The sequence below is a fragment of the Saccoglossus kowalevskii genome, chromosome 18 (assembly GCF_978046115.1).
Source record: "Saccoglossus kowalevskii chromosome 18, keSacKowa6.1, whole genome shotgun sequence".
In the NCBI taxonomy this organism is placed as follows: domain Eukaryota; kingdom Metazoa; phylum Hemichordata; class Enteropneusta; family Harrimaniidae; genus Saccoglossus; species Saccoglossus kowalevskii.
In genome coordinates, this window is record NC_140658.1 from 25,463,475 (window position 1) to 25,479,276 (window position 15,802).

General features: G+C 37.0%; 1 protein-coding gene across 1 annotated transcript; it reads left to right on the forward strand.

Annotated features, from left to right (window-relative positions):
- Positions 1–440: 440 nt before the first annotated feature.
- Positions 441–14,103, forward strand: LOC102809273 (serum paraoxonase/arylesterase 2-like). Its single transcript, XM_006820129.3, has 9 exons — positions 441–532; positions 7,000–7,070; positions 9,892–9,947; positions 10,915–11,101; positions 11,756–11,882; positions 12,124–12,327; positions 12,645–12,726; positions 12,869–13,003; positions 13,727–14,103. The coding sequence occupies exons 1-9, from the start codon at positions 468–470 to the stop codon at positions 13,904–13,906; spliced, it is 1,107 nt and encodes a 368-aa protein (XP_006820192.2). The 5' UTR covers positions 441–467; the 3' UTR covers positions 13,907–14,103.
- Positions 14,104–15,802: the final 1,699 nt, after the last annotated feature.

A 15,802-nucleotide genomic window follows, 5' to 3' on the forward strand; every position in this document is an offset into this window, starting at 1 on the left:
TACACACACACCTATTTGTTTTCTTTGTGCGTACTCTTTCTTGTTTGTTTTGAAGCAGGTATTGAGAATCCACTTTTGGATCCAAGAGCGCCCCCTACGACAAAGTTGATATCCTCCATTGTTTTTTTCGGATGATGGTTCGTTTATAAAAGACTCCAGCGTTGCCTGTTACTATGACAGTTCAAAAGTGTATAGTTCCCAGTTTTTTGCTCTGTTGTTTGTTAAACTATTTTGGAGTCTTGTATATCATACATTTTGTGCGGTAAAACATCATTTGCACGCAAATGTATTCAATAATATTAATAATTCTGTTTCATTACAAACGATAACAACATGGTGGGTTAGAAGAATCCAAGAATGTGATTGCGAAAAGAGGGCGCTATCGCAGATAGCTCGTCGGGCGAAAATGAGTCATAAGTAACCTTTGAACCTGATACGTTTCAGACGAATCTGTTCATACACCAGTCATGCTTCTCCGTGTAGTGTTTCTTGTTACATTGGCGTTGGTGTGCAACCATGTGGGTAAAATAGTGTAAGTATCAGGTAGTCCATAGTCAAGGATTTCCATTGAAGAGAGCCTTAGTTGTGTGTAATATACAGGTGGGATCGCAATATATATTATTTTGAACATGTGGTAGGTTATTCATGGTCGTTCGTTGACCTTGTGACCTTGCTTTGCCTGTCCTATTGAACTGTACGGCATTGTATTAGTAGTTTTTACGCATGGCTGTACACACAGCTGGTTACTCAGAGCTATCATTTGGGTAAGGGGACTTGACTTGAGCAAAAATCACTATACGGGGCTATAATGTGTTAACAAAATGTAATTATTCAATGTATCGATCTGTCCAATTGGTGATATTGCATTCATAATTTTTCATGTTAAGAGTTCCTTAGTGCCCACAATTCAAATCTTAACCTGCCCCTCCCCCATTTTATTTGTGTACCCCCGCCCTCATTCAGGATACATAAACGGACCGGCACATACTATGACATTAACATTGGGGTTAAGGTTAATAATGGTGGAAGCATTAAGAATTATTTTGTCTATATCTACACTAAAACCATCCCTCAACCGGGCCCTCGAGTAAAACACTGCATGCTTCACATCTAGTATAAAATGTTATTAGATGGCATTTGTACGGCAACCAAGGTGGCTCACAACATGGCATTTTATAAAACCATTTTTACAATTTATTTACATTTTGAAAACTCGTTTTTATTTTAAAATCCTTTTTAATAACCATTTTCGGTTCTGCAATCGATTTTTTTAAACCTTCGTTTTTGGGGTCTGTTTTTTTTTTAAAAAAAAACAATTGTTTAAATCCATTTTCATTTTTAAAATCATTTTTTGTATTCAAAATCATCCATTTTCGTTTTTAAAATACATTTTCGTTTTCAAAATCTGTTCTCATTTTTAAAATTCAATTCTGTTTTTAAAATCCGTTTTCATTTTTAAAATTAATTTTTGTTTTTAAAACCCATTTTCGTTTTTAAAACTCATTTTCGTTTTTAAAATTCGTTTACATATTGTACATATCGCATTATGTATGTGTTAACGAGACACGTCACATGAATATATTGTTTTACCAATTCAATGTACACCAGTAAGTATTGTATTCGAACAACATATCAGTTACTACCCAACCATTGTACCTCATTCGACATTAAGGGTACGTCAACACAAAACGTGACTGTTTGCATTGCTCACCCAGACCAACACTTTAGTAGCTACGACATGTCCATTTCAAAAGGCGGCTGACATTCCAGAATTGACAGCATGTCATCGTTAGAATTACTCACTAAATGTGTGCTCATAAACTAGAAACCTTGTACTGTCAACTACAACGCTAATACGACAAAATACTTTCTAAAATAAAATTACTGTCGTCCATCATTAACCTAATTCAAGTTATCAACCTTCACATTGGGCGCTCTTGAACTGAATGGAGGCGTAATCTCAATAATCTCAAAGAAGAGGTCGAAGTTGTTTCCCAGCATTACAACATGGAAAACAGTCGTGGTTGAAATTACGTGAATAAGGCTTTTAAATTTCAATAGTTCTATGGTTACATGGGTTCAATGATCAGAGGGTTGCATAGTCCTAGTTTTGTATTGTTCAAGGGCTCTATTCAGGATTTCTGAATTCAATTCCTGAGAACCACTTGTGGACGGCCGCAGTGGTTGGAGACAGGCAGTGAGAGAGGGAGTCAGGCGAGAGGTGAGAAAAAGAGAAAGCAAAGTTGGAGGAGAGAAGAGCAAGAAGGAAAGACAGGCAGCATAACCAAGCAACAAATCCACCTTCAAACTATGCGTGCGGCAACTGCGGCAGAGTCTGTCACGCAAGGATCGGGCTGCTGAGTCACGCCCGCCGCTGTTCTCAACAAGACTGAGCGAACGACTCATTGGGCGCAAACCCATTGTCCCCCGAGACGGAAGGATGCCTACTACTACTACTACGGCTTCGATAGTCAGACGTTTTAGTCTAATGATTCAGATGTCAGAGGTCTCCATCGTCCAGGGTTTCCATAGTAGGATAATACGTGGTTTACCTAATTAATCTATTCTGTGGATTCTATATTCAGATGTTACTTTATTTACAGTGCTTCATGTTCAAAGGTTATATACTTTGAGTGTTCCATATTCGAGGTTTATATTAGACGTGGGTTCTGAATAGTTCAAGGGTTTAATAGTCGCACGCAACAGTCTACAAAAGGTCGGGGGTTCAATAGCCCAAAGGTTATACAGTCCGTGGTATTGTTATAAACTGAGGATTCTATAGCATTTTTTTTTCATTTGCGGGAATATCCTAGGTAAAGTTGTCAAGACAATATTACCTGTGAACTAACTGTCATGGGAGTGCCCTTCTTTCTATGAGCGTGATTTCGTTTCGATTATGGGCAGCACATATTAGTGCGATTTTGATGCTTGTACAATGAGTATATTCATGCTATAGCAACTCACATCCATATTAAGTATTAGTTCGAGCAACGAATATTATATGCATTGCCCTAATGCAATGATTCAACATAACAATGTATAACGTCTATTTGGTGATATCACAAAATTAGTCATAGTGTAATATTAAGGTAGCGAGAAGGTTTTGTGACGTTTTTAAATAAAACATTCTCTGTCTGTTGTCTCGTTCAGAACAGTAATTTAGGCTATATATATCAAAAGACTAAGTATAGAGGTGCAAGTTCGCACAAACTGGACAGACATTGTTTACATAATTATCACGTGACATCAAAATTGGCGAACCTTGTAAAAATGACTAAGTACGCGATTGCGAGAGCACACTGCGGAATTTCCTGGTGAAATTTAAGTTATGCATTATCCGTAATCAAGTCCATTGAAATGCGTCTCCGATAATCAAAAGACCTATTATTCCGATTTCTATGCAGGTTTGTTTTTTGTCCCCAAATTATTTCATACTTGGCACCTTTAACAGACTATTATTCTGTGACAAAGCATTTTCTTTAAAAACCCAGACATATTTCGCACCATCATTATCTTTTGAACGATAACTGCGAGTTTGAATGTCCTAGTCCGAACGCACTTGATTTGGCGGCGGTCCCGATGAGTCGTTCTCGATCAAAACTTCAACTCGAGAAAAACGCGAAAAACAGTTTTGGTTAATAAAACGGTTTTCATGGTAGACTTGTGTAATTCATTCTTAAGGTAGCGAGAAGGGAAATTTTCACTTTTTTCTTGATTTTTCAAAAATTGATAAAACGGTTACTTTAGACCTTGATACATCATCCCAGGTTAACAAAGATCGAAATTGCGAAATAACGTTGCTCAAATTAGTGTTTTAAAACACTAGCAGAAAAGACTACAACTGGCGTTTCGTGGATATTTGCATAATGTTTATCTTTGAAAGGGTTTAAATGATAACATCTTATCTGTATACTCTGTTGTTGACGATTCTGATATAACGGGTGATAAGCTTCTAGTTGCAAACAATGCGTGTTTATCTAACGTCCATTGTCAGCATTATTGTCATTCGAGACTTCGTCGGAGAAACATGGTCATACAGTCCGGGCATACAGTACTCATTTCGCCCAACATTCCGCTTTTACATCGACCGCTTATCGCTTAATTTCCGACCACGCGGTCTTGTCTGACCGGAAACCGACCGCATTTTAATCGCGTTTTTGTTTTCGCTCGCTCGCTCGCTCGCTCATTGAAAACATTGACCGCTCGCCCAAACACTGATCACTGGCACATGGGTGGTCGAAATGGTGGTTTTGATAGTAAAGTGTGAACATACAACTAGTATTAACTATTATTGCATTCTGAACGACACTTCAAATCTTAGACTAATAGTTGTATTACACTTGTATCGTGAAAGCAACTGAACTGGGACCTCTTGTTACGTGTTTTGGGTGCTTGTTCTAGATGTAATATTTTTTTTTTATTTTAATGAGACAGTTACGTGAAAAAAGCCTAGGTAACTCCTTTTGAGAGAGCAGAGAAACGAGGAAATGTTAGTGATTAATTCCAAAAATAACGATACCGAATCCACATCGGTCCACGTCTGGTAAAATTTGACATTCAATTTTTAAAATCAAAAATCATTGAATGAGTTCGGTCTATACCGTATACGTACCGTAAAAGTGTTCCCACAACAAATATTTTCGACTAAAAACGGTCATATGCCCTGAAAAAATCGAACAGAGCTTGACATGTATGAATAATTTATTGGGCTTAAAAAAACGTGTCAAATTTAGTTATAGCCATAACTATTTTGTGGCCAGTCGATGAACAATTCGAAACTCAGGATTCACACGGAAGTCCTTCAGGGCTGAAAATCATCGACCCTACTCTGGTTTACTTTATTTCACAACTTGCTGATTCGCGTGAACTTTAATGTATCTTAGCCTAGTATTTCCTTTTTGAACTAAAGTCAAATTCCATCAGTTTGTCAAAATATATGTTTTTCAGCGAATAATTTTGAAGCCTGTCACAGGACAAAAAAATATGTGAATCGACGCCGGAGATTGGATTGTACGACGACCCTTCAATTAGCGTCAAATATGCTTTGTTACAACATCATTGATTGGCTGAGAGTCACCTGATCGAAGCACGACCTGGGTTACAGAACCATATTTGTTCGTAATATCAACAGGACTTTGCAAGATAACCACACCCACATTTTCAATCTTTGCCAACAAATGTAAAAAAAATCGTGAATTTCATGGATTCGAATAAAATAAAGCAAGCGATTGATTTTTTTTATTTCAAGGTAAGAAATGGCTAGTTGAAGTTGCATCGTCTTCAATGCGGTTGTTTCATCGCGAACAACTCTAGCTATGTTTTGGGCATGGTTTAGTTTTGCGATGTAAAATAAAATATATATTAAAATAATAATACTAGTTTAATTATTTGGGGTTTCAGCCCACAAATTACGGACTTGATCCCCATGAATTACGGTCAATGTTTGTCTTCTCTCGGCTGATTGTCACGGTGTTGATCGACGCCCTTCCCAAACTCAGTATGGAGAAACCAACGGGGGTCGACATTCCAAACAAACAATCGAAATTATCAACGAAAGACGAGATTTTTCTAGATATTTACAAACATACTGTCATGACAAACATATGTAAAATTAACAAATACACAAAGAGGTGTAATATTAGGTTTTATTTTAGGCTTAGAAATATTTTCTTTCACTCAGCCCATGCATGTAACTGCCATTTAGCTTTACGGTCCTTCAGCATCGGGGGAAAACAACAATAATTATACAAAACACATTGCGAAGACTCAACAATCAGGAAAGAAACCCCAGACAACCATGTCGTACTTGTGTTGAAATACATTTTGTATTTTACGTCAGAATATTGTTTAAAATAAAATATTCAGTCCAAGCCAAATCGAGGTCAAAGGGTCAGGTTCGTGTATATAATTATAGATAAATATATATAAAAGTATTTGAACTTTTGTCAGCTGTTCAACATCTATAAAAACCAGAAAGACAATTATAAGACAATGTGAATCTCGGAAATTATTCTGTTAGTCCGAATTTAAATTGCGCGCGAGCGAGCAGGTGGGCGGTGATATTCCAGGGTTTGCGCGGTCGAAAAAAAAGCGGAAATTGTCCGGTCGAATTCAACAAGCGGTCGCAAAACCGAGAGAAAAAGGTGATTGGAAAGCGGAAGCGGGTGGGAGGTTGTGCGAAAGGAGTACTGTAACTTTGCACAACTTTCTTTTAAATCGTTTTATTTTCCAAGTCAATATTCTATTTTACTAATACATTTTTTTTCTAACGCAATGGCGAAGAAAAGTAAGAAAGCGTTGACAGACGAGGCAAAGAAAATCTGCCACTCAGTGTCGCACTCTGACACAGCAATTTTTTTCAAACATCGGTCATTTTGTTTCACCATGAAAACCGATTTATTAGATGTCTTATCAGAGACACTTGAAGGATTAGCTTGTTTGTAAACTGTCAGCGTGTACAGTGGGACAATAATGTTTGTCAGAGGATTATCCTTCGTTGTTCGTTTGCATAACAATGGAAAACCCGAACGTTCCTGGAGTACGGACTCAAATGCCAGCAGGTGTTAAAGGTGCAAAGTATGAAATAATTTAAGGACTAAAAAACAAACCTGCATAGAAATCGGAATAATAGCTCTTTTGATTATCGGAGACGCATTTCAATGGACTTGATTACGGACAATGCATGACGTAAATTTCACCAGGAAATTCCGCAGTGTGCTCTCGCAATCGCGTACTTAGTCATTTTTACAAGGTTCGCCATTTTACATGATAATTATGTAAACAATGACTGTCCAGTTTGTGCGAATTTGTACCTCTATACTTAGTCTTTTGATATATATAACCTAAATTACTGTTCTGAACGAGACAACAGACAGAGAATGTTTTATTTAAAAACGTCACAAAACCCTTCTCGCTACCTTTAGATATTTAATAACTTAAGTTATACGTCACGCACAATCATTAAGTATTACAATAATTTGTTTAATTTACTCCCGTTAGGTATATGTCAGGCTTGTTTAAGGTTGTGTACAATCAACATCCGGGACCTTGTCGAATTGTGCCTGGCATTGGTGAGTATAAGGCAAAGCACTCCCACGCAACAATCAACGACTGATGATGGTTGGTTGGACTAAATGACGTCACAGTGCGCCAGTTTGTCTGCTCTTATTTGGTGGCCATTAATTTCCCCTGTCTGATCTGTTCTTCTATTCTTCTTAGTGATTATGAATATATTTCTTTTTAAACCACGGAGTCTCTTGAACTTGCTTGTTCGTTTTTTTTTTCGACGTAAAAGGAAAAGCCCCGAATATTGAGAAATGACAGAAAGTCATGGGAAGTTATTATTGTGGAGCAGTTGTAATATGATGTCGGAAACATTTGTTTTAATATAAAAAAAATACTATCAAAACAACTACTTTAATGTTAAATGTGACATGGCACAAATTTATTTTATCTACGCCATACTTAAAACAAATTTAATCAAAGGAATAGTGTAAACAATCTGAAGAAATAACTCTGCACGGAACCTGTTTTTTACTGTGAATCGGGTTCTTTTCACAGTTTGCATCTCAAACGTGTTTTGCGTGCAGCCACACATGGTGACACTTTATCCATTTAGGTGGTATATTCTGTAGTAACGGTGTTCTCGAGTTATCCGTGTGGGATACAAATTGGATGCCCTAACGTCACGTCATACTGATTCTAATACTGCTTTGGATGCGTCGTAAAAGCGGGAGGGTCGACACCTGCGCACGCGCGGGATTGAGTCCCAAACGATGATAACAACACACGCTAAAACGCAAAGGCTCATGGGTAACGCTTGTTTGTAAACATTAACACGCTTTAGCCATCCGACGCATGCGCAGGTGACGACTCTCCCGCTTTAAAGTGCCTGTGAAATGGCTATTTTCACGCCTAAAATTATCCATTGATACATAAATATTATTATTTTTTATGTTTCTAAGCATGAATTATTTTTTTACGTGAAAAAATGTGTTTTAAACTCAATCTACGGCAACTTTATTTTTGTGTATTTTAAAACGAGGCTCCTCATTAGCTTCTTATTTGCATACAGAAATTCCCCTTGTGACGTCAGAAGGGGAAGTCGCATTGCAGCTTGCATTGCCGATACGTGTAAATAAGGCAAATTTCTTCTGCAGTTTTCTCGTCTTTGACTAAATTTTCACTTATGTACTTGTTCGTCGAGGAGGAATGGACCATAATGAACACATAGTATCAATTTTTGTTGTATGGGGTTGAGTTAGATGCGAAATATGTTCGTTCTGGTGTAGCTGGTCACCGTGATCGTCAGCGGCGCACGTTTGTACACTGTCGTTGGACAAAATAGGTTACTAGGCACGTCACTACACTGTTTTATTTCATCGATCGTCTGAGTAAAACTTTCAAAATTAAAATAAAAGAGAACATATTTTGACATTCTAAACATTAGACCATGATAGTGATCACTATAAAATAATTTAAAAACGACAAATCACAGTTACTAAATAAATGACAGCCGCGTGGAAATAAATTGAAATTTTGTTGAAATAGGTGAACGCGTCGGGTCACGACGAGGGCAGGTGCGTTAAAAGCGGCGTTTAATTGGATAACAAAAATAATCGAGATCGACACACATACAGATAAATTCAGAGTGGATTCGAGTTAGCGTGGTCCATGGCGTGATTGTCATAATTATAACATCACATTAAAACTTTATTTGGTGGAAACACATTGACCAAGCCCGGATTCTTATTTCAGAAATTATTACGCAGATCAAGCATGGAGGTAAAAAAAGAACAGAGGTGTGAATTCGACATTCAACACAAACCACCAAACAATTCAGAAACTTTTAGCCTTCGAAAATGAAAACAGTTAGCAGTGTGTAAGGGCTGTGTCATTTCCTGTTTGTCCGACGCTTCGTTTTCGTGTCACTGTCAAAATTATTGCTACCTTTTACTTAACAGGGACTAAATGGTCTCTATAAAACGATAATCAGGATCGCAAAAAAGTCAACTCATTTGAAACACTTGCCGGACGTCTCTCTCTCTTCTGAAATCCGCCTCGGTGATCATGGTCCGGAATCTATTTCTTTCAAAAGTGTTGCGCCAGGTTTATGTTGTCGGCGTTTCTCTTTAAACCTAGTTGTTTTTTTCATGGACGAGGACAGTTTTTCCAAAAAATGAATCTGAGGTTAAGTGGCTTTCGTCCACTGATGTCGCACCTTCGGATTGATTAGAAACGTGTGAATACTTACACTATGACTATACGTTTCATTGCAACTGCCCACAACACAACATCTAAAAACTCTCTCTCAAAAAAAAAAATAGACAAAAAAAAGAAAGAAAAAAAACGCCGACTGAAAAATGTATATCGTTTAAAAGTATACTGAATGACCAGTGTTCTTACGGCTCAGGGGTATGACTTCCTCTCACATTTTGGCATTTGGTGGCGCACTTTCGGCGAGAGTCGGAAATCCGGAAACAGTCGACCGTTTCAGAATAGGTGGGCGTGGCTACAACACGAGAAATATCCCAAATTTACTTGGATACGAGTAATCATTTTCAGCAAAAAAATCAATAACTGCCCATTTCAGTGGGATACAGATCTAAAATGGGAAACGTGAGGGTGGGCATTGCACAGGCACTTTAATACAACTGACCTTAGTGCGAAATAGCACCGTCTTATAAATTCGAAAGGAGGCATTTAATGGTTGTGCAGAAATGTGATTTTGAAATGTAATTGCGTGATAAGTTAATTGCCTGATCGTCTATCAGTGAATCGCGCATGCTCAGTAATATTCGGGTAGGTCACGGATATCTTACTAATTACTTAACTATTGTTTTGGTATATGACATAATTAAATGAGTAAAATAGCATTCGATTTATTTACAGAGAAGGGTTCCGAAGATGTGACAGTTTCTAACAATGGTCTGGCGTTTATTTCGTCGGTGAGTAAAAAGTATACATTTATAGAGACAAGATCAGTTTTATATATTTTACATAATTTTTTATATGAATGTGAATTATTTTATGCAGTGCAACTAATTATAGACGTATATTAAAGCAATTACATTTGGTTTTATTTGGTATTTTACGTGGTCGATAGGAACGAAAATATATCACAATATTTAATGTGTTTCAAAATTGGTACATAATTACTGATTAAATACTCCATGTAAACTATTATTATTAATAGTATGTATCAGAAATAACTAATAATTAGTGAAATCCGTATCTCAAATATTGTTTTACTGTTTTAATATGAGGTTATTACGAGGATACCTCAAAGCATGCACGAAGACAGTATAGCTGGAGTATCACGGACGCGCAGCGTGGGTCGATGCGCGACGTACTGTCTGAGTGCATACTTTGAGGTATGCTCGTAGTTGAACCTTATTATTATACATCTTTACCTTACAATGATACAACATAAGAATGCCCAAAATGTTAAAGCAGAAACTTCTTTGTACTTAGTCCGGTCAAACTCTGGTGGCAGCCGTTTTATTATTAGAGGACCGTGACGCTTACGCGCGTAATCACTCCACATTTGAAATGTATGGTAATATGGTTGGATGAAATTACCCTGTAAAATACCGCAAAATTATGGCACGCTGTAACTTATGGCGTTATGGTGACAGATATATAATAATAATCATTATGATACGTGGGATATAATGAAAACTTGTCACCATATAAATCAATGGTTAATGGCTCAATAATCACGATTTCCATTACAATGTTTTGTCTGTGTATGTTTTACCTGCGTTTTATGAATAACATCATACAATAAAACTAAATCGTAAAGGTCCATTAATCGGATTCTCTATTTAAATGGTAGCAATCCACATTCGTCCAAATTTATTATTTTTGGTTCAGTATTTGCCAAATTTGTGAACACGTCTGTTATTTCCAAAGGAACTAAACGGCAGAACAGACGTTGCTGTTGACCCGACTCGCAAGCCCCCAAATATCAGGGGAAAGATATTCCTCTTTGATTTCAACCATCCTGAGAATAACGTTATAGAACTTCCCATGAAAGGTGATATCGATAGAGACCGCTTTTATCCGCATGGCATTAGTTTATACGAAGATCCTAAAACAGGTAATATAGCGCTTAATTTTATACATTTCAACAACTCCTTTTTTCAAATGAAGGTCACAAAACGATCGCCTGCGTTTTGTAAAGAGATTTCATTTCCGTCACATATCGTGCTTTGGCCATTGTTTGCTTTTGGTGAAGAGATCCTATTTTTATTATGCAAGAAGATGTTCGTGGCATACATAGTTTTCAAGATAAAACAAATGCTATTGTTATCGCTGCTAGTTGTATTGTAATGCGCCATTTTTGAATTCAAATCTATTCCTACTGTAACTCTGTAAAACGTCCCGAATAATTTAAGTTCATCTCGATCTTCTTAATGTATAATTATATCTTTTTATTATATGCAATTTGTCTATATAATATTCCATCGCCAATCCGAAGCCCTGGTCTCAAACAAAGTTGAAGTCAAACGTCTAGGACCTCTGTATAGGCTTATTGGTCGATGCCCTGTCGATATTTAATGGCTCACCGATACTATATGAAAACTGTGTGTCATTCTGCCAAATGCACAATAACAAATTCTCTGTTTGTTGCGTGTGGGTATATGTACTAACACTCGTTGTTCAGTCAATCCGATCATCGTAACTGTACATGGCATCAAGGAAACATGCTGTATGACATAAATCGCCATTATTTTTCTATACTTATTATCAGATGAAAAAAGACTGTTTGTTGTTAATCACCGTGCCAGTGGCGATGAAAGTATTGAAGTATTTCGGTTTGAGGAGAAGACCAAATCTTTGCTTCATTTGAAAACCGTAAGAGGAGACAACATATATCGGTAAAACCAATAACACATCACATGATTAAAAAGTTGTACACAAACTCCATCAACGTGAATAGAAATTTGTTTATTTTATTTTCTACATTAGATTCGCTGAATGTTAATACATGCTCATGTAAGTACAATTATCTGGGTAAAAAGTGAAGCGTTTTTCGTATTCCTGCCTTAATCAATAACAATGCGCTGTTGTATAACTTAGATTTTGTCTTCTGTTATTTTTTTTTCTAATTTATTTTAGTGTCAATGACGTTGTGGCTGTTGGACCCGATTCGTTTTATTTTACAAATGACAAATATTTTGTCGCGTCCGAATTTCTTAGACAAGTCGAAGTTTTCGCAGATTTGGCGTGGGCAAACGTTGGATTCTATGATGGAAAGACAGATATGATTGTCAAGTCCGGATTTCATTACGCCAATGGAATCAACGTATCACCTGACGGAAGGTAACTCGATTAATATTCACACGTGTTCGTATATAGGCATTAATACGGAAATAATTTGTCTATGCTAATTAGACAGCGTATTTGCCTATACATGATGTATATGTAATGTAATATATAGATAGCTTCATGTAATTTTGGCGAATATGACTCAAAGCATGAAATAACATATTCTCATATATTCTTATTTTTAAATTAACTACATCTTGAATTGGCGATATCACTAAAATTAGCTAAAATAACTTTCTAGCTAAAAAGTCTCCTCGCAGTATAGGAAATTATTCATACATTAACTCAATGGTTCTCCTGTCTCTTATTAGATACTTGTATGTTGCATCAATTACCAAAGGCATTATTTTTGTCTTCGAGATAATGAAAGACAATTCACTCGAAGAAAAAAAGGTGAGCGCTGCGACAAAACAGTTATTGCAGATATGTGTGATTTACGTATCCCAAGTTCAGAGATGCATTGAGTCGATTGCGTACCCTGGTTCACAGATGAAACTATCATGACATTTTACATTTATTATAATTATTATTTTAGAGAATTAACGTATACTCGGGTGTTGACAATATAGAGGTTGATAAAAAGACAGGTGATCTATGGTTGGGATGCCACGCTGTTTTGTACCAATTTGCTAGGCATGAACAGAATGTCACGAGATCTGCACCTTCGCATGTAAGTTTTTTACTTTCAACGTTAACGATTTCAACATACTCGTTTACACACATATTGCGTTGCGTTGCATATGGAACATATATAAAGGCCCGGTCACACCACCCGAACTTTGTTGGAACGTTCCGTCAACGGTTGGGAGAGGGGCGGAATTTAGACAACGCTCGTCACCGCGCACAAAATGGGAAAAAAATCGAAAACACGGGCGTTGCCTTAGAGGTTCACCACTGAAGCCGGCGTTGCTTTAGCGTTGGTTTAACGAGCGTTGGCTTAGCGGTGACGCGAGAGTGCCCGCTCCTCGCCGCTCGCAATATTTTGTGCAGCTCAAAACTTTCGGAGCGGTAGGAGGGACTATCAGCGGTGGCCGAGCGTATACGGCGTTGCCTTAATGGGTGCCAACTTCTGTTTAACGGTGGTGAACGGTAACGAGCGGTGATGAAATTTTTTCACCGCTCCAGGAACGCTCCAACAAAGTTCGGGTGGTGTGACCGGGCCTTAATTTCATACATTTGCATAATGACGCGAGTAAATGCATTTATTTCAGAATTTTAACATTTAAAAGAATGACTTGGGCATCAACTTTGATGTTAATTTATTCATACAAGTTTTTGTTTTGTTTGTACGTTCTCTTATTTTTTATTTATTTATTTATTTATTTATTTATTTATTTATTTATTTATTTATTTATTTATTTATTTATTTATTTATTTATTTGTCTTGTATCAGGTATTGAGAATTCACTTTGGATCCAAGAGCGCCCCTTACGACAAAGTAGATATCCACCAAGTTCTCATGGATGATGGTTCGTTTTTAAAAGGCTCCAGCGTTGCTAGTTACTATGACAATAAAATGCTTGTGGGAACAGTAGTGGATAAACTAGGCTTCTGTGAAATTAAACATTTATAAACAAAAAAGTTACCTTTTATCTACTGTCATTATATTGCATTGGGTATCACATGACTTGTGAAACACTATCTCATTGGCTACTTTATGAAATATTTCAGATAACGACATCAAATATGGTACACTAATTTTTTCGAACTTATGAATTACTTTCATGAAGCAGGAATGAACGTCAATAAAAATTATAAAACAGTAAATAACACTGTGGAAAGTGCATTTTTGTGTTCGTCGAATTGTCTACGCCCGTGTGTCTGTATGCGGCTGTGAAGACATTCAGGGACTACCATTTCGTACAAGATTACATCGGGAGTCGACTATGCTAACTGCGTCGCCAACAGTTTGTGCCTCCGTGAATTACGGTGATGGCTGTTGAAAGACTGCTAACACGCGGTAACGTGGCATTTCACAAAGCACACACGGAAAAACCACCAGATACCTCCAATTTGGAATGGGGTGTTATTGTAACGAATAGTATTATTCTGAGAAAACTTTTTATGATTCAATGTACCTTTTTTATCTATATTTGTTATATTACGTTGTTAGCCTGCTAGCATAGTTATCATTTTAATATTTGGATGATTTTACGTATGCATATATTAAATATTTGTGTGCATAATAAATATTTATATAATATATTTGAACGTGTGCCTTGCATCTATGTATACACATCTCTCGTAATACTCGTTCCTACAATGCGGGTCACCTGTTACCATGACGATATCACGTACGCACATTTGGTTCACGTGACGTTACAGACATTATAAATGTATTTTACAAGAATTCAATGAATACATTGTTTACTAATTGTATTCAGTCATGGCAATTTCGCAATGCTTTAACTGTGAGACACATTTCTGGTAATCACATGTAAAATATTTGTGTCCATGTACATTATAATGGGTGCATGTGATCGTCATGCACCAATCAACGGAACTAAACTCAATGTATATTCTGTCTGGTCACCAAACGCACTGTAAATGGAGAATGATGTTCGACATGGGTTCTTTGTTTATTCACTGTCATTGGAATTAATTAATATACCTTCTCCGCATAGAGAGAGAAAAAAACAAGTGGTAATGGCCCTCTTCATTTCCACAATGTAATAAAGGCCCGGGTTAAACGGATGAAATCTCGAGGAATTTTCATCTAACAAAATAAAACAAGACCAAATTTAATGCAGCAACTCGCCAAAAAAAATGCTTGGTCTTTGACAAGATCTATCTCTTGATTTTGATCCAGACTGTTTGCATATGAGCTTATTTTTATTTGTGTTGCATGTCTCGACGGATTTGTAGTTGATTATGAAACATCGTGAGGTGAGGTGAGCATATACACGTTGTGTTGAAACTGTTCGTCTTCAAATCCACAAACTCCATCACCGATTACATTTATATCCTAAAACGACTGGTACGTGTATAAATAAAAAGCACATAGTCTCAGCTGATTTGTACTTACAATGGAATTTGTCTAGAATTAGTAATTATTGTATGTATACTAATACATTTAACTAAGGTAAGCTGGCGCAATTCCACAGCACGACACTTGTTGTATGTTATATGCTGTTGATTAATTCTGCGTTATGTCTACATAGAATTCTGTGCGAAGCCTGATTTGATACATTGCGTCCGGTAAAGCAATATTTTCAAGCAAATGCACATTTATGAAACCATTTATGTAGGTATATTTGAAGCGTTAGCAAGCATGCAAGTGCTAGTTTGTTGAGGGCGCCATCGCAAATAGCTCACTGTGGTCTGTAGTCAATTGATGTATGCGCACGCTATATACCTCACGAATAGAACCTCACAGATACGACCTCACGAATAGGACTCAGGAAGTGACGTATTGATTGTTCAATGGCGTTGTGGCACATTATAATTTAACGTTGCCGGGCCCATTAGT

Excerpts from the sequence above, each read along its gene's own strand:
- LOC102809273 (XM_006820129.3), top strand. The coding sequence starts at position 468 with ATGCTTCTCCGTGTAGTGTTTCTTGTTACATTGGCGTTGGTGTGCAAC. Across the intron at positions 533-6,999 it reads AACCATGTGGGTAAAATAGT|GTATATGTCAGGCTTGTTTA; the intron begins GTAAGTATCAGG and ends TACTCCCGTTAG. Across the intron at positions 12,328-12,644 it reads AACGTATCACCTGACGGAAG|ATACTTGTATGTTGCATCAA; the intron begins GTAACTCGATTA and ends GTCTCTTATTAG.